This window comes from Catharus ustulatus, chromosome 5 (assembly GCF_009819885.2).
Source record: "Catharus ustulatus isolate bCatUst1 chromosome 5, bCatUst1.pri.v2, whole genome shotgun sequence".
NCBI lineage: Eukaryota > Metazoa > Chordata > Aves > Passeriformes > Turdidae > Catharus > Catharus ustulatus.
In genome coordinates, this window is record NC_046225.1 from 51,882,836 (window position 1) to 51,905,510 (window position 22,675).

Genomic DNA, 22,675 nt, shown 5'->3' on the forward strand with positions numbered 1-22,675 from the left:
TGAACGGTCTGACGGATAATTTTTATGTTTTTTACTTTTAGGTGGTCCCATTTCAGTTGTCTGTGTTTACCCATGGTGTGTGACTGGTCAGTGATTTTGTTTCCTAGAGCTATAATTCTGCACTTGAACACTAACAAGTGTTAGTCACTTCCACTTGGAGGTGACCTGTGAGGAAAATTACTTTTAAACTACAAAGAGTTTTGAATTTTATTTTTCAGTTGTGGCACAGACCTCAATCTAGGTTCAGTCGCTAAATTTCCTTTGATTTACTGGAGGATTCCTCAAGACCTTAATCAGCATTTCAGTTCAATTTGTTCTAGCATATGCTTTGCTTTTTGTTGTAGAGCACCTTCCTTTTGATTTTATAATACTTTACATCTTTGTCACAGTTGGGCCAGAGAGGATCAATACATCGACAGCCCCAGAACGCTCCTGTCCAAGCCAGCTTCTAGTCTTTGTCAGTACTCGTTTTGCAAGCTATCCAGTCCTGCTGTCTCTCTTCAAGAGGTTACATTTTTTTGCTGTACTGATTAACTTCACTGTTTTGAGTAAATTTGACCACCTGTGGCTACTGCTGACCCTACATTCCTGTAGTACCTCCAAGCAAAATGCTAAACATAGCTGGCATTCTTGAAATCTGGGGTGCAAGGACAAAGCACTGCAGTTACCTCCAAGGCAATCTTTGGGGGGAAAAAGCCCTGCTTCTTATTCTATCTTAAAATCAATTTGGGCACACAGTGTTGAGACATGAAATTCCTCTTGCTGTGGTTATATGTGACACGCCTTGATTTCTTACTGACATGAATTGTTCTGCATAAAATGGAAAAAAAAAATTCTCTGGAATTCAGGCCTTAGATAAAACAAAGGAGTGACAGGAGGTTTTAATTCATAGCCAGAAATGATAGGAATCTAAGTGAGCTAGAGCAAGGCCATATTATTAGTTAGGAATTCTTAGGGAATTTTATTATTTTCTTTTGGAACATCTGGTAACAACTGCTTAAATCAGGTCTGCTCTGAGACAGCACTCTTGTCTTTTAATGAAAGTGGTTTAGCAATGTACAGGCTATTTTACTGAAGACTCTGCAATATTGCAGTGAAATCTTAATTTCTATGGTTTGACTTTTTATTTTAAACCAGAGTATTGACATGATGGGTAAATATAACCATTTGGCTGCTTAATTAAGTATGTGATGTCCTGTAGGAAAATTTTCTTTCAATTCAAGAGGAAATTAATTGAAAATCTTTTTGATTTAATACAGGCATGGATGCTTCTCATGTGTTTTGTAAGTGAGCTTATTTTAAAATATGAACACAGCACTTGTTAATAAAAATCTAGGTCTTAAAACCTTAGGAGTGGAAAAGAATATAAATGAACATATTTTGGGCAAAGCAATATAGCTAATAATTGGTCCACAGTATTACTGTTGCTCTTCTGTTAAATAAACCACTTTTAAAGTCATTGGCTTTTGGAAAAGCTTCCTAATCAATATTGGATTTTTTTTTTTTTAAATGAGTAAATGCCACATCAGACTTGTGAGCATGCATTGTAGTTCTTGGAGGTGTCATCATACATGAGCAGAAGTTGTTACTGAGAAATGCCTTTTTTTTTAAAGTAGAATTCCTGATTGCAGTCTTAGGGCATGTGGTTGTTTGGATCTGATGGTTTGTCTGCAGTTGCTGGAAAAGATTTTTCAAATGAATTAAGCATATGCTTGCATGTTGCAGGGTAGAATATGGCTAAGCTTAGAGGAATCAACTCTTGAAGCCAATAGGATGGTAAAGGAAAATTTTTGTGTAACTTTGGGTAAAGGTGTAGTTAATGCTATTCTGCAGTTTGAGTCATACTGAGAAGGATGGGAACTCATTGGTGCATGCAGAAAGCAAATGTATGATACAGGATCTCCTCCTCTGGCAGGTAAGTACCAAATTTCTTGTCATGTGACAACCATTCTTGGAGTTTTTTCTTAAGGTTCTCTGGACCTCTCTGTAGCTTATAAGTTTGTATCTTCTATCTTCCCAATTTCTCTTCCCTAGAAAAAGCCTTTTTTCCTATTGTTTCTAGAACAGTTAATTATCGTTTTCTCAGGATAAACTGCAGGATCTCTTCTGTCAGAGGCCTCCAATTGGTTTTAAAAAAAAAAGACAGTGAACACAGTAGAAGTAAATGTATTAGATAAGAGATTTTAGCCTCATAGCAGATTTTAAGACAGCAGGAAAAATGTGAACATGTTTTTTGATGATTGGAAAATTAATCTCGTTCTTTTCATCAGGTGATTGGATCATTAATAGAGCTCCCTATCAGAGGTAGTGAATTGAGAAAATACTGCATAGCACTAGAACTGGAGTGTTAAGTTAAAAATCCTGATAAAATATTTTTACTTTCTTAAGAGATCAACCCTAGACAGTGAGTCAAGCTCCCTGGCAATGATAATTAACAAAGGAAGAAGCTAACCAAAGATTTTTTCTGTTAACCACCAGTTCTTCTGAGCAAGAAATAATTCCAAATATTATCTGACCCTGTTTTGCTAAAAAAACAAACAACCCAAACAAAAAACCAACCCAAAGGTCCCCAAACCCCATTTTATATTTGAGGTGATGGAGATACAAGAGGTTTGATAGCTACTTCTAATAGTAGTTCTACCTTAATTGTATTAAACATTTTTGCAATGGTCTATTCTAAACCTTTCACAGGCTTGCATAAGGTCTTCTAGAGTGGGGCAAAAAAGTGCTGTAATATTATTTTAAATTTTGTCCCATGGCAAACCAAAGTGAAAGAGAGGCTTGTAAGGTAGGCGAGATGATCCCTTTTTACAACTGAGCACATATAGGCAAAAAAGTTTTGAATATGTTGCCCTGGTGTGCAACATCAGTATGATTTCTGTTAGTACATGTTGTTGAAGTTAGAAATTCTTTGTTGTCTTTTAGCTAACTTTGAAGCTGAAATTATGAGGTCTTGTAACAGCATCATTAAAATGGATTATGAGTGAAACTGGAGAGAGACATGAGCCTTTATTCTGTCTTTTTTTTTTTTTTCAATGCAGTCATTTTAGGCATGCAATCTGAGAGTCTGCCTGGGCATTAATGAATGCAGTGTAGTCTCTTGCTAAATCAGCTTTTCTTGGGTATATGAAAATAAGGTAAAGGAAATAGCATTCAGCAACACAGATGTGAGACAGAGATGTGCCCTTCCAATGGCACATTAAATCTGCAGCGTGAGTGGATGCCCAGGCTAAGGCAAAAGCTGTGCGAAGGTGTGCTGGCAGAGTGGCTGACAAAGCAGGATGCTGAAAGGCAGAGTGTGCCAGAGAAGCCAAGCTGGCATTGCCAAGTGCCTTGTGTCATGATATCCATAATCTCTGTGCCCTGCCCTGGTTGGTGGGTCTCAAGGATGCTCGAAGATGGAGCACTTCGTTGTGTACAGCATAAGGTGTGGAAAGTACTGAAGAATATCAAGAAGGGTTGTGGAAAATTACACAGTGATAATAGTGTTCAGAATAGGAATTAATAACTTAAGTGAGTTACTGGGAGAATTTATGCCTAAAGCATAGGTGATAATGCCTTTTTAAAAAGGAGGTGACTTGGAAATTCAGATTTTCTTTCAGCTTTGCAGTGCACATTTAATAACCTGTCTTCATTGAGGCAGAGTTGTAAGCAAAGGCTGAGTGTGTCTCCATTTTAATTTATCCTAGTTTAGCTAAGGCTTTTGAGAAATTTTTGTATTAATGGTGAGAAAGTACATCTCTTGGAAAGTGTCAACAAAGGACTATCTTTTTGGGGAAACTGTTCGTGGTTTGTGGAGCTCTTGAGCTGAGCAGATGACATAATATTTTAATGTGATCTTGTGAGAGGGTGTACTGCATTTCAGTGTCCCTATTTCTTCTGTAACTTCTTGTCCTGGTTTGCTGGGTTTGACTTGTTAATGTATATGCAGAATCGGAGGTAGAGAGAGAATTACTAAGGAGCATGCTTGTGCCCTGGAGGGGGAAGGATGACTTAAGCTAAAATGCTGCCTCCATATCCCATGAGTATGCTGTGTGGTGAGTGACTGGATCTCCTGCATTATTCATTGCCTCTGGCTTCTACTGTGATGTGGGTGTTTATCACATGAATAGTTGTGCTGTGGGTTGCTGCAGAAGAGGTGTGTGTGTGTGTGACCTGAATACTTATCACCCACAGGTCTGTAAGTGAAAGATAAAACCTGGTCTCAAGTATGATGTGTCTGCTAAGAAGTCGTATCTTTTAGAGATGTTTCTCTCCCTAGGCAGCCTATGGAAGAGCATCTTTAGTTGCTTCTAACCCTAATGGCTGGTCTCTCTCACATATATTAGCCTTCAATTCCTCACATATATTAACCTTCAATTGTTTCTTTAAAATATGATGACTGAAAGTTATTCCTAAAATAGATTGGAAAATTGTTCATGCTGCACTCCCTTGTGCTAAGAATAAGATTTTTTGAGAGAAATTCCAGACTTCTTTGTTTTCAAATATTGATTCAAGTTTTTGCTTCCACTTTTAAGGTTTTTAAAATTCTTTTTAACTCAGTTGCTTAAGTGTTTTCAAAGCATACTTGTTTTACTGCTGAAGTGCTGTCATCAAACATTTTGTTGGGCTTTTGTGAGCTCTAAAATTTGGGTCAGGACAGATGAGGAAACAGAAAATACGGCTTGATTGCCATCCACTGGGAGGAAAACATGCTGCAGTGGTACTTGATTGAAGAGTTGCTGTTGAATGGTAACGTACCCTTGTTGATTGTGCTGTGCTTTTGGCATAACATCTCAGAGACTGTCAGCCTGAGCCCAGATGTTTGCTCAGACAGTTTTGTACTAGCAGGAATTGTCTGGTTCTCGTCGTCAGTAATGATTGCAGTGATAATGAAAGCTGAGAGAAACAGATTTAGGGACAGAAAGGGGGATCCAAGGCTTTGCTGTGCTGCTGGGATGATGCTCAGCACATTGCAAACCTGCTTCAGGCAGGGCCCTGAAGTGCAGGAGCTGTGTTCTGGATCTTTCGAAACTGTCCCTATTCCAGTGGCTTTTGCATATTGGATGAATGTGTGCTAGATCTCACACCAGAGCAGCACATGTCTCTCTGGAACAGCTCCTTGTCCTGGCTGACTCCTTGTCCTGGCTGGCTGGTTCACCCTTAGGAAGCTGAATTACTCACTAGTGAAAATACCAATTCTCTTGGGCTGTAAGTGTAGGGTATTTCCATGAAAGTTTGTAATGATAATTACAATTACAATTACAATGGTACTATGTTTATAACTATAGCAACAGAACACTATTTAAACTGGGCTTTTTGGAGCGCACAATATGAGAGGACCATGTGAGCTGAAACCAGTGCTGTGCACTGGGAGATGTCAGCCACTCCAAGGCTGAAGATTAATTCTGCTTCAGTGTCAACTATGCTTTGTTTTCTTCTGATTTGGTGTCTGTGCAGCACAATTCAGCAAGCAGTAAGACTTGAGAAAAGCAGTAAATCATGCAGCCAGAGGACTGAATTAATACCCTAGTATTTGGGAGCAGTCAGTGTGAATGGCAATGTGAAGGTCTCCATAGGTATTTGAGGGCAATGGTGAGGAGGATTTGCTGAAATTAAAATGTAATTTTGGACATAAATGTTTTAATCCCACCCACACGTGCTGCCTTCTGATCAAAATTTTCAAAGGAAGAACAAAACTAAATTTCAATATCTGCTTTGGATGTTTTAAAATAAAAGAATCACTAAAATGAAGGCAAGAGACCTTAGTATCCTTCATAAATATTGTGGGTTTGCCTCCTCACAGTCTCCTCTGCAGTGACCCCTGGTCAGTCTTCATTGTGGGGAGTGGGGAACAGGGAGCAAAAGACACGTGCCCATGTCCAAGGAGGGCCTGAGACTTCCACTTGCCCTTTCCAAGAGGGTGTCCAGAATATGCTTTTTAACTTGGAAGAGGAAGAGAGGGACCCCTCCTGCCAATAGTGGAACACCAAATCTCTTCAGTTTTATAGGACTTGTCAGGGTTCCTGAATAAAACAGTGCCGTGTGCATTTTAGTGTTTTATCCACTAATTGTGAAAGAAACACTTCTTCCTGACCTTTAAAAATTTGGGAAGGTAAAACCATCTAAGTGATGCCATTTTCCTTTTGGCCCTCTAGGGCAGTAAGTGAATTAATGTGTTTGATGCTTCTTTCTGTGGATTCAGCAGAAACTATTGCCAAAGAAGGTAGGATGCAGAGAAAGGTAGATGCTAAAAGTGTCAGGGAATTCTTGGAGTGTGACAGCAGCTTTCTCCTCTACCCCATCTTCAATGAGTTTTTTAGCCATCATTGTGTTATGTGAGTCTTCCGTGGTTGTCAGGCTGTTTTATTGAGGTTTGTTTGTTTTTAAACTATTTCCAGACTAAGACCCCTAGAAGCCTCAAAAAATGAAGCTCTCCTTCTCTCCTCTAGGAAACAAAACCCAGCAGCCCAGGTTCTTGGAATGGTTGCATGAAGCTTACTGGGAGGCTGTATGATGGACTGAAGTTAGACACTGTTAATGTACTTTCAAGAAGGAAAAATATATCCCTAAATTAGATGTCCATGCTGTACTTATTAATTATTGATGTTACATTGGATGACTTCTTTCTTCTATTAAGAAATTGGAAGAGGTGAATTTTAATGGAGGGATATGTAGGATCCTGGGATTCCTGTTTAAAAGACAATTTAAGGCAGAGCTCCCAGTCTGATAATGTGAATGTGGCATCTCTGCATGTCTGTGTGTGCCCAGAGGAAGCTGCAGTATGAAAATATCCCTAGTTTTGTTCTGATAACAGTTTACTCAACTCTGTATGGTGAATACTGTACATATGTAATATCCTCAGTCTCACACAAGTTCATAACTGTGCTTCCAGTCTAAAAGTGCAGGGATTGTGAAGTCTGCAGTTATTTTTCCTAGAGCAATTGTATTCCTACTGACCTTGATGTTACTGCTTTTACACCCTTTCACCCCACCCAGCAAACAGGTTTGCAGTCCAATAGCAATATATAGCCATTACTGTAATGGATATAGGAGGAGTGCTCCAGGGCAATAGAATTCTTAGAATTTGTATTCCCTGATTCAAATGGATGGATTTATTTTCGTATAGAATGAGCTTTCAACATGAAGAAGTGGAAGACTATCTGCTACTCTCTTTGGACAGGTCTACTGCCCATCTGAGAAGCAGTTGCCATTGGGCAGGGGAGAAGAGTTGATGAATATTTTTGAATTTTTATGTCAGTTTTTAGATGTAAGTGGATTTCAATCAAAGTTCTTCATTCAACATCAACAGAAACATCTGAAAATCTTGCTGATGCAGGTTATTTTATTATTTAAGGGCAAGAAAAAAAATACTATGCTATTGCTGAGCAGCCCATCATTTATCTAGTGTGTGTGCTTCCAGAAGAGTTAGTAAAGTATAGAACTGATTTGGGCACTGAGTGACTCCGGGTGGTTGGAAGCCTGCCTCTTTTGTATTAACCTGAGCTTTCAATAACCAATAACAAGGAATTGAAAAGCAGAGCTGTAAAACCAGCTAACCTTCCTGGCTGTTAGCAGGAAGCCACCAGGCACAAGCACAGGCTGGAAAAAGCTGTAGTGGTTCCTGGGTTGGTGAATTCCTGCTAAACGTCAAGAAGGTAGATTTGCACTGAGTTTAAATGGAGAGTCTACCAGGTAGAAGTCTCTGTCTGTTTTGAGATATGTACAAAAGTAAGTTTTGCTCTAGCTTCTGAAGAAGAGCAATAACTCCCCATTTTTTTTCTATGCTGACTGGTGTTTTCTGTTTGGTTTTATTATTTCTAGCTGAAATTCTATAATGGGCTCAAGAGCAGGCTCACATTAGCTCCTGTGACTTCACTTCTTGCTTAGGCTAGGCAAGGACAGCATTGCAGGTCTGTGTCCTGTGGAAATCCAAGTACACAGAAATCTCACTTCAAATATATGTAGCTATCACTCCATTTTTGCAAAAGAAGAAAATAAGGACAATTTAATTTTTTTAACTTCTACCTATTATTACCTCAACCAGCCAGTTGTTTATTTCATTATTGGTATGTTACTATTTTGTCATCTATAGGCATTAAACATTTGCTAACTACTTCTCTGCAAAGAGTATCAGTGCTTGCTTATTATCTGCCTTTCAATTTTCTGCTTTTAATAAAGTCCTAAATTAGTTATTCCTGCTTGCATAGGTCTGTGAGGCTGAACTGGCTCCACTGTTGGGCTGTCTGAGCCTTTCTTGAAATATGAAGGTTTACAAACAGGATGAAAAAAGATTCCTCTCTTCATTTTCAAGTCTGTCAATTTTCAAGGCAGGCAATGTGGTAAAAATGTGGGTGGATAAGTGGACATTTTCAGCAGGATTCAGAGGAAGTGAAAAACACTCAGGGTGGTGGATTGTCAGCTGGGAAATAGAAAATGTTGGGTGTGTAGCAGCAGTTTTAGGAATTTATGCCATCATTGTTAAGATCCTGTTTGGTTAGAGGTCAGATGTCTGTTGATGAAACTTGTTTTGCAATTTTCTATTTGCTGTTTTGATGAAGAAGCTGGTCATTCCTACCTTTGTGACCTACATTTTGTATTTTGGGCTTTCCTTTGATCTCAGAACTGGCAGCTGACCTTATGTTAGTTTATGTCAAAAAACTGTCTCCTTTCAGGAGTAGAAAGATTTGGAGTTCGAGATAATAAAATAATAGTTGAGCTTATTCAATTGACTACTGTTTCTGTTGCAATTACTCTAGTCTTGACTTAGAACAAGTTTTATATATAGGATGAAAATAGTTATAAACATGGCAGTGCCATGATGGACCACATGAATCTTTTTGGTTATGTTGGGAAGAAATCCTTTAAAATTATTTGGAAAAGCTGGCATGTGTGCTCAGGATGTGAGCAAGTTTGGGGGTCTCAGCACTTGATGCAGGAAGTTTTGTTTATATAAACCAATGTATCTCAGCAGGAACTTGCTGGTTTCTTGGCTTTCCTGGTAGGAAGTTGTTAACAACACATCTGATTTTTTTTCTCTCCCTTTTTTTTCCTCTCTCTTGAACAGTGAAATCTGATCATCTGATACAGAAGTTCACAAATGTGCTTAATTGGGTGAGAATATTAGTTTAATGAGCATTGGTATGTTTTCTTCCTGAAGAACTTTTTGTTGAAGTGCAACTTTATTATTGAAAATAAAGTGAATATATTTTCTTGACTCTTAAAAAAAGCTTTGTATTTTAAAATTACCTTTTACCTAGCTTAAAAAAATTTCTATTTCCAAGTTTCAAAGGACAATATTTTTAGCAAGAGTGTATTTAGCTCTCTTAAATGATCTGTTTTGTCTCAGTGCTTTCTAGGATTTATAGTTCTTGGATTTCTGTTAGAACAAATTAAAATATAAACCTCTCTTTAAAGTGGAATGTGATTTGGCTTGATTTAGCCTGACTTTTGCTTTAATAAAGAAAAAAAAATATATAAGCTCTACAGCAAATGAGATTTGTATCTTTGGTCTTGCATATTTATTTTCTTCACATGGGGGAACAAATAGAAAGTTGAAAACCATCCTGAATCCTAGAACGTATTTTGACTCACAGATACATTGCTGCTGCTGGAGCATCTTTTGATGGGAGGATAACCTCACTGTGTGAGGTTTTACATATATTTTGGTGTATTTGTGGCATTTGGTACTGAAAAATACGTATATATTTTTCAGTACCAAATGCACTTGCCAGGGATGAAATGACTGTCATGCAGTGTACAGACAATGCAAAAATAAATTATATTCTTGATGTCTACACATCATAATTGAAAACATGATTTTTTATGAACTTATTTACTGAGCACTTCTTGCTGCTTTTTCATAACTTGGGCTCATGTCTATCATCTGGATTAATTTTTTTCATGATATTCAGTGTCTGTGCATGGGGAAAACTGCAGGTCTGTGCTGCAGTGTGGAGAGAGAGAGACTTTAAATTTAAAGCATTCTTGGCAATGTGTCTCTTAGGTACCTGAGCTGCATAGTCTGGCAGCAGATTGTGACACCTGCTTGGTTTGGGAAGATCCCTGCACTGTGATACGTGGATCCTCTGTTCTGCTTTTAGTTCTCCAGTGTGCCTGTTGAACATGGATGGCTTTAAGGGTGTAAACTGAAGGTGGCTGCTAGGGTTACTCAGTCATTGGTTAGTGTTCTTCTGACTCCAGTTTTCTGCTGCTTTATGGCTCCCACTAGCACAGAGGTGGCTATGCAGTTTCCTTCTGGTATCCTGCATCTTTGCAAGCTCAGTAGTTTTCATTAATCCCTCTTGACTCTTTATAAAATTAAAATGTATGGTTTGGTTTTGTTTTGCAGCTTGCCTGATTTCTGCAGCGACCTGAGGGGGTGCTGGTGCTCCTGGACAGGCTTTCCACCAACGAGCTGGGAAGAGTAAGTAACCTGCTCCATGTCTGGGGATCCTCTAGGGTGGGAGCACTCTTTCTGAACCTTTCATGTCCCCCATCTTGAACACTGAAATTGCAGCACAGAGACTGGAGATACCTGTATTCCTGTGTAGTACTTATATTGTGTTCATGAACAGTGTCCAGTTCTTTTAGTACTGCAGCAAGAGTTCTTGGTTTATCCAGTTTTGCAGATTAGCTGTACTGCAGCTTGCTCTGCCACCTCACGTGGGAAAAAGCTCAGCAGAGGTGTTTCACAGTAGTGCTGCTCCTCTGTGGTATCAGTGATGCTGTCTGTTAATGCAGACATTTGTGCTGGATACCAGTGTTCTGTGCAGCACAGAGGTGCATCTCCCGTGATGTATCCAGATGGTTCTCTGTGGATCTTGGAGTGGGAGGGAGGCCCACGGCCCCAGAGATTTGTGGCTCCGGCTGAGCTTGCATATGTGAAGAGATTATCTGGTGTCATGCTCCCCAGCAGCATCTGATGCCATGGCTTTCCCTTCCTTCTCACATGAATTTACCAGGCTGGGGATGTATTTCCCAGCCTGTACTGACCTGGCAAGCCAACAGGGTTTTCTCATCTTCTGAAATAAGGTATGTGAGGAGTCTGGAATTGTCTGCCCGTGAAACAAGTGCTGTTAGCTGGAAGACTTTGTGTCTTTGTCTGTGCTATAAAAGTAGTCATACTGGCAGAGCCCTGTGGAGACACTGCACTGTTTGCTGATAGAGGAAGGAAGTTTTCCCATCAGTATTGGCTTTTCCACTCTTCTGAAATGCAGCAGCACTCTTCTGGGCTTTTGCTGATGTCATCATTACAAGGATGTTACTTAGTACAACCCTAATGCATGGAGGTGACCTGGCAGAGCTTTCAGCTGTATTCCAGCCTTGTCAGCCACTGGACAAATCTTACACATGCCTTAAGTTCTTGCTTTACTTGTGGGATGCGCAGCTGCAAACTCTTATCCTGTAGGTTTCCTCTTTAGCTGGTTAGATAATATGCAGAGAGAAGATAAATGCTAGTACTTAGACATTGATTCAGAAAATGGTTTTTCATGGTGCATATTACTTTTCCTAGAGAATTTTTTTACTTCTCACTCAGAAGAATTTCAGAGATCTTTATGATTTTGGGTGTTTTTGGATTATTTGGTTTTTCTGCCCCCACATAAAGCTACACTCCAGTGACATATTTCTTATTAAATTAGTCTTTGTGCAAAGAGAATGATGGGACTCCAGCCAGCAAGGGCTAGTGTCATGTTTGTATGTAGTTATGTGAGATGGGAATGTTTTAGCCAGTCCAGTAAAGACATCTTTTAAGGGCTTCTGAAAGGATTCAGGGTGTTAGTCATAGTCTTTATGGTTTTCATGTATGTTAATCAAGCAGACTCAGCAGTCTGTAATACACAGGAGGCAACTTGTCTTCCCAGGCTGTTGTTCTTTAGTCTCCATACATACTGGACAGAGCCTCAACTCTTACATGGGAATGGAGCAGTATTCTTCTAAAACACAGAGTTGCCATGCAAGTTATTAATTGGCACCAGCCATCAGAAAGTCCCTGATATGTTATCATCACTTAAAATCACAGAACCATAGAATTATTAGGGCTGGAAAAAATACCTGCTTGTTTGTGGAAAATTTATATTATTCACAAAATCAGGATAATTTTCTGGTGCTTGGTTTTGTTAATAATAGTAATAGGTTGAGAAGGAAAGCCTGGGGAAAATTCCCCATTTGCAGTAGGCAAAGCATGTGCTTCTGCTCCCAGTGCTGCCATCATTCATCATTGCTTTTGCCACTGGTAACAGAAGATGTAGTACTGGGTAGTGTAGGACATGATTCATCCTTTTGCATTACCTTAGTATATGATATTTTCAAAAATAAATACATTTCTTTCTGTATTAATATCAGTTGCCCTTGCAAACAAAGGACACAGCTCTTGCCTTTTGTGGGTGAAGAGGGTGTTGTGGAGAGGAGAGACCTAAAAAGAAAGAATTTAATTGTAGCTGGCTGATTGTCTTGAGGTGGTATTGTCCCCATATCATCTTATTTGTCTAAAAATGGGAAAAGATGCCATGAGGTAGAAATTATCAGTATTTTAGAAAGTATTAAACAGATTACTTTTTAAATGGAATTGTACAATATTTAATGTAATTATTTATGGCTGAGTTAGGATTAGGAATCGTGAGCAACATGAAACTATTCTGACTATTCTGACAGACGTTTAAATTTTTTTTTCTTAAGAGTAAGTTCTCCCATCAAGAAAGGCAGAACTTTTATGTGATAACTGCAGATAATGAGCCATGTGTTGACATGTGAATCTGTTAATAATTCTTTTTTTTTTCCGAATTCTGGGAATCCTTTTCACTGCATTGTCTCCAGGTGAACATGGCACGTTGCGTCTCAGCTTAGGAAAAGTTTATGCTGGTTTTTGGCAGTTGTCAATACAGTTTGGCATTTGCATGGGTTGTGAAGGAAGAAGGTACTCAGGAATATGCTTACATTCTTCTAAATTCCTGTCATCATTAGCTTTGCAGAAAGTATCAAAGAGTTCTAACAAGAGTCTGTCTCACTACTAGTCTTCTATTTATGCAAGAGATTTGGGTGACTGACATTAATATAAAACTGGATTCAGATGCAGGGTGGGTCATGTCATTTAACATCCAAAAAATGCTGTTCATATCTCAGTATGCTACACATGGGTTTCAAATACTTTTTCACTTAAGTAAAGCTACAAATCCTGCATAATAGGGTCTGTTTGTCTCTTGTCTTTGGAGGGCTTTGTAGTATCCATGGCAGCTTTGGCTTGAAATCCCAGTCTTCAAGCAGTAGGTGGGTTCTGCTGTGCTCATTGCTTTCTTGAAAAGGTAGAACACGGAATTTGGATTAGATCATTAAGATGCAAATACACAAAATGGATAAACTGGGAATTTTGTCTCTTTGCGCACTTTGCACACAGCACTGCCTTGATTCCTACAAGATACATGGAAGAAGAAAGTGGAGAGTAGTGGTGAAATGCTGCAACAGAAAACCTGGCTGAGCTTGGAAAGCTTCCCACAAAAAGCAAAAGCACAGTGGCATCTCTAACTTCAGAAGAAATAATTCCTTCTCATTTAGAAATACTGTTTTTACCAGACAGTCAGCTTGCAAAATGTTTTCCATGGATCTTGGTGTAAATGAGGTTCAGAATATATGTCTGAAATATTGCCCTCTTGGTTCAGGCTTTACAGGGATATCTGTGTTACCCAGTGACGATTGCTTTGATTGTGTAATGCCTTTGCACTCCCACAGCTCCTTAGCTTACCAGGCTTCATTCTGGCACACCGCCCAACCTGCTGCAGCCCCAGAGGCTCAGAGTACTGCAGTTCTTCTTTTTAATTGTGCAGCGTTACTTCTAACTTAACAAATCCTTACCAATGAGCAAGTAAAATTGAGATCATTAACTGATACCAGTTCAGATAGCTGCACTGAGTGAATGAGGTTAATTATATTTTTAACAGACTTGTAAGTGCTATAGATGGTGCTTTTCTTTGAGATAAAATATATATGGACTTATACATACAATGTCCTGATGTTTGCTGTTACTGTTTGGTGAACAAAATCTGCTTTAAGGTAATGTAGAATAAATGTAAAAGGCATTGTGTTGTACTGAGAAAGTATGTATTGTCTGTGCAGGGGCTATGGACACCATGAACGTCTGGAATTCAGTTTGCTCTTGTGCAGTCTGGCTGCAGAAGTACTGAAATGCTAAATTTCAGAAAAACATGCTTTTGATGAGTTAGGGTCTGTATGATAAAGCCTTAAACAGTAGGAATTTTGTTCAAGTGCTTAACAGTGATATCCTCCAGAACAGAGTGGGAAATAATAGCATCCATCCCCCTCATGGTATATGGGAACCTGAACTCAGCAGGTGGATGGCAAGTACCTGGAAAGGATGACCAAGAAAAAGAAAAGCCCTCATGAAAGACTTCTAAATTATGGAGAAGAGGGGAAGCATCCAAATCGAAATTGTCAGGAGAGAAATTAGAAGCACAAAGGCAGCCAGAAAGTATACAGGAGAGAGAAATGCAAGCAAGAGTGTCTGCATGCAACAAGAATTTGAATACTGACAATTTGTTGGAAGGAGAAACGGAGTTGCCAGACTTTTTGGGCAGGACAGGACTTTCCAAATATCTGAGCATGTCAGGGCCAAGTGTGGTAAGACCACAGAAAAAGCAGCAGGGCTGGAGTGCAGGCAGGACATCCTCTTGTCTGTGGGATTGTGTTTGTCTTTCCGGTTCCCGGAAAACTTTAATCCCGTGCCAGCAAGCAGAGATGATGAGGAGTGAGTTGTTTGGAAAGCAGGGTGGCTCTCTGCCTCTCAGCAAAGGCAGGTGGAGGGCACAGCATAACCTCCTTTGATGTAAGCACTGGCAGACAAAACTGGAAGGATGGATAAGGTCTCTTAGGTAACAGAAGACTTGGGAAAAAGCCTTCCAGAAATGAAAATACTTGTTTTTAAAAACTGGTGGTAGTTATTAGATGAAACTAATGGTTAGGAATTGTTGATGACTTCCAAAAAGGTCAAACATGCAATGATACAAGAGATGTGGCTAGCAGACAGCATTGTGCTTTATCCCAGAGGCAGTTTGACTTGAGAGACCCATGTCCAATAGCTGTTCCTAGTACAGAAAATGAAAGTGCTGGCTCTGTAGGTATCTCCAGAAATCAGCAGCACAACTTCCTAATGGCCTGGCTGGCACTTTGCTTGCTTGTTTGAATTGTGTTTTGCTACTGCTGTCCAACAAGTGATGGTGCCGGTCACTACTTTTAATGCAGGCAAAGTTAAAACCAATAAGTTTGCATTATATATGCAAATATGTACACAAAATTTGTGTGTGTAATCCATAGTGATTTCTTAAAATGAGCCATCCACCAGTCTTGTAGACTGATTTTTAATGTTTCCCCTTAGATTAGCCTCTTTTGGTGTCTGAACCCTTTACTGTAATGGATCTGTTTTGTATAGGACCTGTGGCCTGTATGTTCTTTTAAAACAATGCTCTTACCCATTCCTTAGCAAACCTTTTTCCTGATATTCAAAGCAAGTCTTGGAAGGTAGGATTGTGTTGTTTGTTAGAAACTCACACAGAGAGTGCTGGAGTGTAATTTCTTGAGTAGCTCTCCCTTGAGAAACATCATGCAATAACCTTTTCTTTCCCCACAGATTATGCAGCTGTTCCTTGCAAGTATTGAATGATGTAGTCAGTCACACTTGGATGACTTCTGTAGCTAATTTGCAGTCATCTCCTTTTTTCATACTCTTTTTCTTGGGTATGTAAGGGTAGGTTGTACAACAATCTGTTGTATGAGATTATAGCAGCCAATATGAATGTACCTGTATTTATGTTTGAGCACAAATGTATTTATAGTAAATTTTCCTTGTAGGCAACCAGGAACGGTCAAGGAGTCAGCTGACCTCATGAGCAGCAGCATGCATGAAAAATAAATTTGGGTGAAACACAATGTAGCTTTAATGGCCAATAATAGTATGGAGGTTAGACTGACTGATTTATGACTATGAATTGTTTGTTCTGAAACAAAAGGGAATTAGTTCAAGCAAACTGGATTCTGTGTGCCAGCTGTATAGACAGAACTGCTTTGACTCACTCACTGGAAAAAATCAAGTCACAAAGACTACCAGAATTCAGTTTGTCTTTTGGGGTTTTTTCCATAGTATTAAAACATGAATACAAGTAAAGTGAAACTTTCATGTTTCATAAAACAGCAGTCATAAAACCTGAGAAATGTGGAAGATTTGCAAGAAAAGCTCTGTAAAGAAAGTGGCTTAGGAAGATGACAGTCTAGGTTGAAAGTCATGGCATCTTTCCAAGATGAGGTACGTCCTCACATCATCCTGTGTGATGATGAGGAGCTGGTAGCTCTGTCATCACAGCTCCTAGAAGGGGCTTGGCCTGAGGTGAAGTGCTTTCAGGTGCTCCGTGGGTAGGAGGTATGCAGTGCTAGTACTTGGGTTTTGTTTCCATACTTCTCTGTAACTGCTGCAGTGTGGGGATGGCCGCCTGAAAGGAATTAGGGAAGATAATCTGGAAAGGACCAAAAAAATTTCAGGCAGAGCTATATCAAAATATTCCTTGAAGAGAAGCCATGAGGCTATATGTCCATTTATATATAGTAGCTGTAAAATATGTAGTTTTAAATTTAACTATAAAGATAGAAAATCACTATAAAACATTTTAAAAGCAATTTTGCAGTATAATAATAAGCAAAAACCAAAACAAAACACAGAAAGCTGTTAAGAATCACATTTGTTACAAAACAAATGTGAACCAACCGGTTAAAAAGTAATATGAAGGCTTGAACTGGTTTATCAGGTACATTCAGGTTTAACTCAGATTTATGTGGGGTTGTGGATATCTAAGTTGTGTACTGTTAAAAATAAAACCAAATCCAAACCTGTACATGCATGATACATAGATTTTTCAAAAGCAACTTTTGAGAACTCCTTTCATTTTGTTTATCACTCTCATGGGTGTGTATGGAAAATAAGAGCTAGTTTTCAGATGCTTTAGCTGTAGGATCTGGGTACCAGCAAGGTTGGTCGCATTTCTCTAAGAGTTCCCCAAGCTTGCTGAAGAGCAGAAATCCCCCTGAGGTTCATCTCTGTGAGCGGATGCGTTTAAAGAAAGGGAAGGTTGCTTTGGCTAGTCTGGTCACAATTCAAAGATGGTTCTTAAGGAAAAACAAAACTAAGCTAAACAAAACCCAGCCAAGAACAACACAGAAAAACCCCAAAACAAAACCCAAGCAGTATCTTCATTTGTCTTGGTCTGAGTATGTCCTGGCTGGTACATACAACCCAATATCAATATTATTTTGCAGAACAGTTTGACTTCACTTATTGTGTGACACTTGCTTCTTAATTGACTTTTGATAGCTGGCTTTAATCCACCATGTAAATCTTTGAAGTTCACATTTTAAGCAGTAACTGATGAAACCTTTGCTATAATGAGAATCTATCTTTATGTTGTCTTTTCCACTGAGATTTATGGAGTTTTAAAATGTGGTATTTAAAAATGGTCATACCTTTGGGTCCTGACCTCTACAAAGAGAGATTTGCTCCCAGAGTGGGCACACTACCTTAGGAGAACCATACTGTATTTAGTTCAGCTGTTTGAGAGCATGATTGTAAGGTTTTGGAGTCTTCATTTTTATTTGTTAGGACTTTTCCTTATGATATGGTGCAGAGGGTCCCCTTTAATACTGTTGTGCTAGATGGAGAAGGAATAGCCTGTCTCAACTGTAGAAATTTGATATAATTTAGTGAGATTGCTTTGGGAAAGTGTATACCTTTTAAAAAGATAGCCATGCATTTATGTAAAATGAATAATCTTGCAGCTCCATACATACTGATCAAACTCTTTCACAAGCTATGGAAAAGAAATACTGTCTTCTGGTTGTAGTCTGTTTTCCCCTCAGTAATTTTTTTTTTGCTAATCCTTGCATGGCTAAAGATTGTTCTGTTGTATTTTGTTATGAATTATGAATTTGGTCCATTTGGGGTGAAAAGGGACTTAATTTTTTTTCAACTAATAAATATGGTTTTTTTAGTTTTGTTGCTATAGAACAGAAAAGGGGAAGCAGCCATCAGCAGGATTTCTCCTTGCACAACTTTACAATGTGTTGAGCTAGTAGGCCACAAAAAAAACTTATAAAAGTCTGTTTGACCCATGGGCAAGGAGTTGTCCCATATTGTCCTGCAAAAGAAATGTAGGGATTTTGGAATGAATGTTAATTTTACTGCATACCACTCACTTTCCTTCTTAACAGTGTCAAGAGAGTACAGTCTCATTGATTGACTGAACTTTACCCGTTGAGGGGGGTTGAACAGGACATGCTTTGTCAACACTGCTTTGAAAAGCAATGGATGTCTTTACCTGTTGTTTGGACTGTCAGGCACGTATAGGTGTCTGCTTCAGAAGTAATCTACAAAGGCTGTGCAGCAATGTTATGCAATTGCATTTAAAGTCATTTTAAGCTCAGGCTACCGTGGTCCCATTCTTCCCCCTGGCTCTCACTAGTTACCAATACTTGTGCAACCACCATTAGCCATTTCAGGAACCCAATCTGACTGAAAATATGTCTGAATATGGAGTTTTTTCAGCTCTGCTGGCTCCCAGACCAGCTCACCAGAGAACTGCATGGATGCCAGTCTATATAAAATGTTTATTTAATTCAGGAATAAACTAACATTGTGTGCAGTAAGGGAACTAACATGCCTGAAGATCTGGGGAGATCTCCCAGTTTCAGTGCAGTGCTATTTTGTCTGTGTCCTGATATTTCTCTTTATTTCCCGGATAGAACAAGCCTGTGCTTGTAGCTGCAGCCTGAGACACTGAAAATCCTTGATGAATAAGGAAAAACACTCCTCAAAATTTGCTGCTTTTTCTGGTGTTTCCAGCAAGGGAGTAAATTAAATAAGACGGAATGTATCTTAACAAATGATGTAGTTAACATTCAATATATGTTGATAGACATCTGGGAATATGAAGGCTATTCAGGTAAACTAAGAAAAAGCTAAAGCTGAAAAGCAACTGGAAGTCATATTTTGGTACAAAATCCCACACCAAAGAAAAAACAATGGGACTTACTTTTAGACTGAAACATTTTTACTAGTAATTTGACAGCTTCAGTAGCATTTCAGTTAAGACTTTAGATTTGTTATTCCAAACTGACCATAAGATGTGCCATGCAATTTTTTGTTTGCTTGGGTTTTGATAGTGCAAGAAAATTGATACTTGGGTTAATAGCCTGCATTCCTGTAAAGATACTGGGTAGAACAGAACAGAACAAAGCAGTCGGTGTTATGTAGCACGGATAAGTTTTGCTTTTATAGTAAACAGTTCATAAATGATTGCTTAATGATTGCTTCACAAAATTTAAGGCAAACATTGTTTTTAATTCTCACCTACTGACTATCTCTATTAAAAGCCAAGAGCAAATTTCTTGCAGTGTTTTTTGTTCTCTGTCATGGGCCAAAAGAAGCTACTGTATGACCTGAGATTTCTTTGTGTCTCAAAATTTATGTGAGCTTATTAATGGAGGCCAACCACCAATAATAAATTTGTGCTGCATGTATAGCACAACAGTTCATCTCCTCTGACATTGTGACTGAATAATTTATAGATGCAGTTATCCTGGAATTTGTAGGGGTCATTAGCATTTTAATGAAAAAGATACAGCTGTTGTACTAAATCTTCACTTTTTTTTTTCTTCTCCCTCAGTTAAGGATTTCGATCTGTGCTCTGGAAGCAGCTGACAGCGTGTGGTAATGTGCTGACTGGCACTATGGGCAGGCGGTACCCAGGGGCTCACTATCGGCCAAGCAGCTCATGTATGTATGCAATTGGTCTCATTTATTTGTTACTTTATTACTTTCGAAGGCTGCTTAGCTTATAAATTTTGAAATAGTATTTATAAAGAATGCTGACATATTCTAATCGATGCCAGCCCTTCTGTGTGTGTACCCAAATGGTAAGTATATTGATTTATGTTTAAACTGCAAAGGTGCTTTCTAGAACTTTAAAAAGTGGCTTGCTATGTGACTTGACCAGGTCTACTGCAGTGTGCTGTGGTTTGTGTTCAAGGTCTCCAACTTTATTTATTACAGAGTTCTAAGGTTAGCTGCTATTCCTCTTCCCATCCCTCTCAAGCTTTTAATACCAGATACCTTCGAATTAACAAGCTACTTGAGCTCAAGCTAAAATGTCACTGTGCACTATAGCTTCAATTGCTTACAACTGCAGCTATCATCTCCAGTCCAGATTATTTATATTCTTGAGTTCAATATTATTCACGTGGTTTCTTTCTTCTGAATTGTATCCTATTGGATTGCATTACATCACCTCTTACTGAAGTTTGTCTTCTGTAGAAGTGCAAAAAGAGAGCTCCTAGAATTTATGACCTCAATCCTTCCATCAGCCACCACACTGCAGTGGCTCCACAGTGCAGACCATGGGAAGTGAGCTGATGTGAACTCCCTCGAGAGCTGTGGGGTAGCACCCCTCCTCCAAAAGTGTGCTGCTGGTCCTTGCGCACTTTCTGTGGATCCCTCAGGCTACTGAGGTGAAGTTGTGGTAGATTGACTCTGGTATTCACTCTTCCTTTTGCTGTAGCAAAAGAATATGATCCCACAAGGCTTTTCTTGGCATAAAAGCCAGCTTGATAAGCTCCCACTTCTGTAACATTCTTTCTGTTACTTAAACGACTTCTCTAAAACCACAACCACTTCAGGCATCTGGCTCCACACATACTTGCTTTGGCTGATTCAAGTGGTAAATTGCAGTGAGAGCTGACAGCTATGGCAGGACAGGGACTTCTGTGGTGGCTTTGCCACTGGACATGAGGAACTACATGGTGAGATCCTGTCGCTGTCACGCGAGGGAAAGCAATAGCAACACAAGACTTCTTCAGAGAAGAGAGCCATTTATGGAATGAAACGCAGGTATTTTATGGTGTGCTTCGCAAAACTCAGGCAGAACAGAAAGTTACTGGGCAGAAAGGAAAAACAACTTCTGCCACGTATTCACCGTGCTCTTGCGAGACAAACAACAGGTGTCTAATCTGTGTTTTTTCCTGCTCTGTCGCCTGGCAGAGGTATCTACCTGGGAAACTTGAGCTAGGTTCCGCAGCCCCAAGGCTGTGTATCGAAAACAGCCTGGGAAGGCTTTAACTCCCAAGAGAAACTAAAGCTGTGTACTTTTTCACAGCCTGAGAAAATATGGCTGGAAATTTTCCTAGGCCTTAGACAGCTGCCCACAAGATCCTGCATTTAGAACCTCACTTTTGGGGTTTTGCCTGACCACAGGACTAAACTCTAGGAACTAGTAAAGCATGGTTACTTTCTGCTGCAGACTTATCATAGATATAATAAAAATATGTGTAAAAATGGTACATGAGAACCAGCTTAGATATTGTGTCTAAAGACTTGTTTGAGGGATATTTTCTATACCACAATGGAGGAGGTTACAGTTTTGACAGATCTTTGGTCAGGTGCTGAAATACTGCGTTGGACTGATCTGTTTGAATCAGTTGACATTAATTCTAGGCACAGCTTTCAAACATGGCCTCTCAGTGTACTGCGAGATATGATACATCCCATGCCTAGGCTTGAAACTCAGAGATTTAAGATGTTGTAGTGTAGAAGTATCTAATCAAATCCATTCCTCCTTAGAGATTACAAGGAATAGGCATTAGATTCTTACCAGAAGAACCTGAAATGCTTTTCCTATTGTCTAGTTGAACAGTTTTAGGCATGAAGAAGTAGAATTGTTTACTTGGGGAAAGGCTGGGGCTCCCATGATCTGCCAGGGCCAAAACTTTCGTCAGAATTGATTGGCACCAGAACTCCCTCAGTTTGAGGACAGAGAGATCAAAACACCTACTTCATGACTGCCTTGTGCTTTTGTTAAACTAAGTTTTTCCTTTCCTTAACCTGTCAGGGTTTCTAAGCCAGGAAGCTTTCTTTGTTTTTTGGTTTTGTTACTGTATGATTTGTGCGGCTTCCTGGTGCTTAACATAACATGTTTTGGGCATCCAGCAATAGTGGTATTGAAATTACCCAGTATTTGGGAAATGTGGATCATAATGAATTCTCTGATAACAGATTAGATCTTGATAGAAGTGCTGGTAAAACACATTATTTTGCTTTTGTGTTCTTTGCATAAATAATGAGTAATTGCACCATCTCAGTTATTGTATTTTGTGTTTACAGTTGTTGCAGTCTTAATGTTGTACATCAAGGACTTGGTGCAGCCTTAAGCTTTAGTCCCTGACTTTATCTTCTATCTGTTCGTATACCTATACCTAAATAAATATGTGAAGGGAAGAATTTGGTCTGTGTGGAGTATAGCAGCTGTATTGCCTCTTTGGTGGTAAGCTAACATTTCATCCATTTATGGTATTGACTGTTTTGTTGAAGGATTTCATAAATTTATTGGATAGAATAGTGTGTGGTCTTATAAGAATAAGAAAAGGTTTTATAGTTGTGAAAACACAACTATAATAACAGTTTAAGTAGACAATGGCTTATTTGAAGCCCAGTGCTAGGAAATATATTTCTATATATACAGGCACTGAAGGTGTAAAAAACAACAAGGTGTTTAAATTGTAAAATGAAGAGCTGTGAATTTAACAGGTGCCTGCTGGTTTAGACTTTTAAAAAGTGTAGTTAGAGAGCAATGATCTCACTTGATTATTGTCAGCA

The 22,675-nt window shown here is 39.1% G+C and overlaps 1 protein-coding gene across 5 annotated transcripts in view; it reads left to right on the forward strand.

Moving 5' to 3' along the window:
• The window catches only part of APBB2 (amyloid beta precursor protein binding family B member 2), a 174,950-nt gene that overhangs the window by 45,874 nt on the left and 106,401 nt on the right, over positions 1–22,675 (forward strand). For all 5 annotated transcript variants that reach the window (XM_033061364.2, XM_033061363.2, XM_033061366.2 and 2 more), the window contains exons 2-3: positions 10,331–10,405; positions 19,695–19,804. In XM_033061364.2, the coding sequence (XP_032917255.1) occupies positions 19,759–19,804 (46 nt within the window). In that variant the 5' untranslated portion in view covers positions 10,331–10,405; positions 19,695–19,758. The remainder of the gene's footprint in view (positions 1–10,330; positions 10,406–19,694; positions 19,805–22,675) is intronic.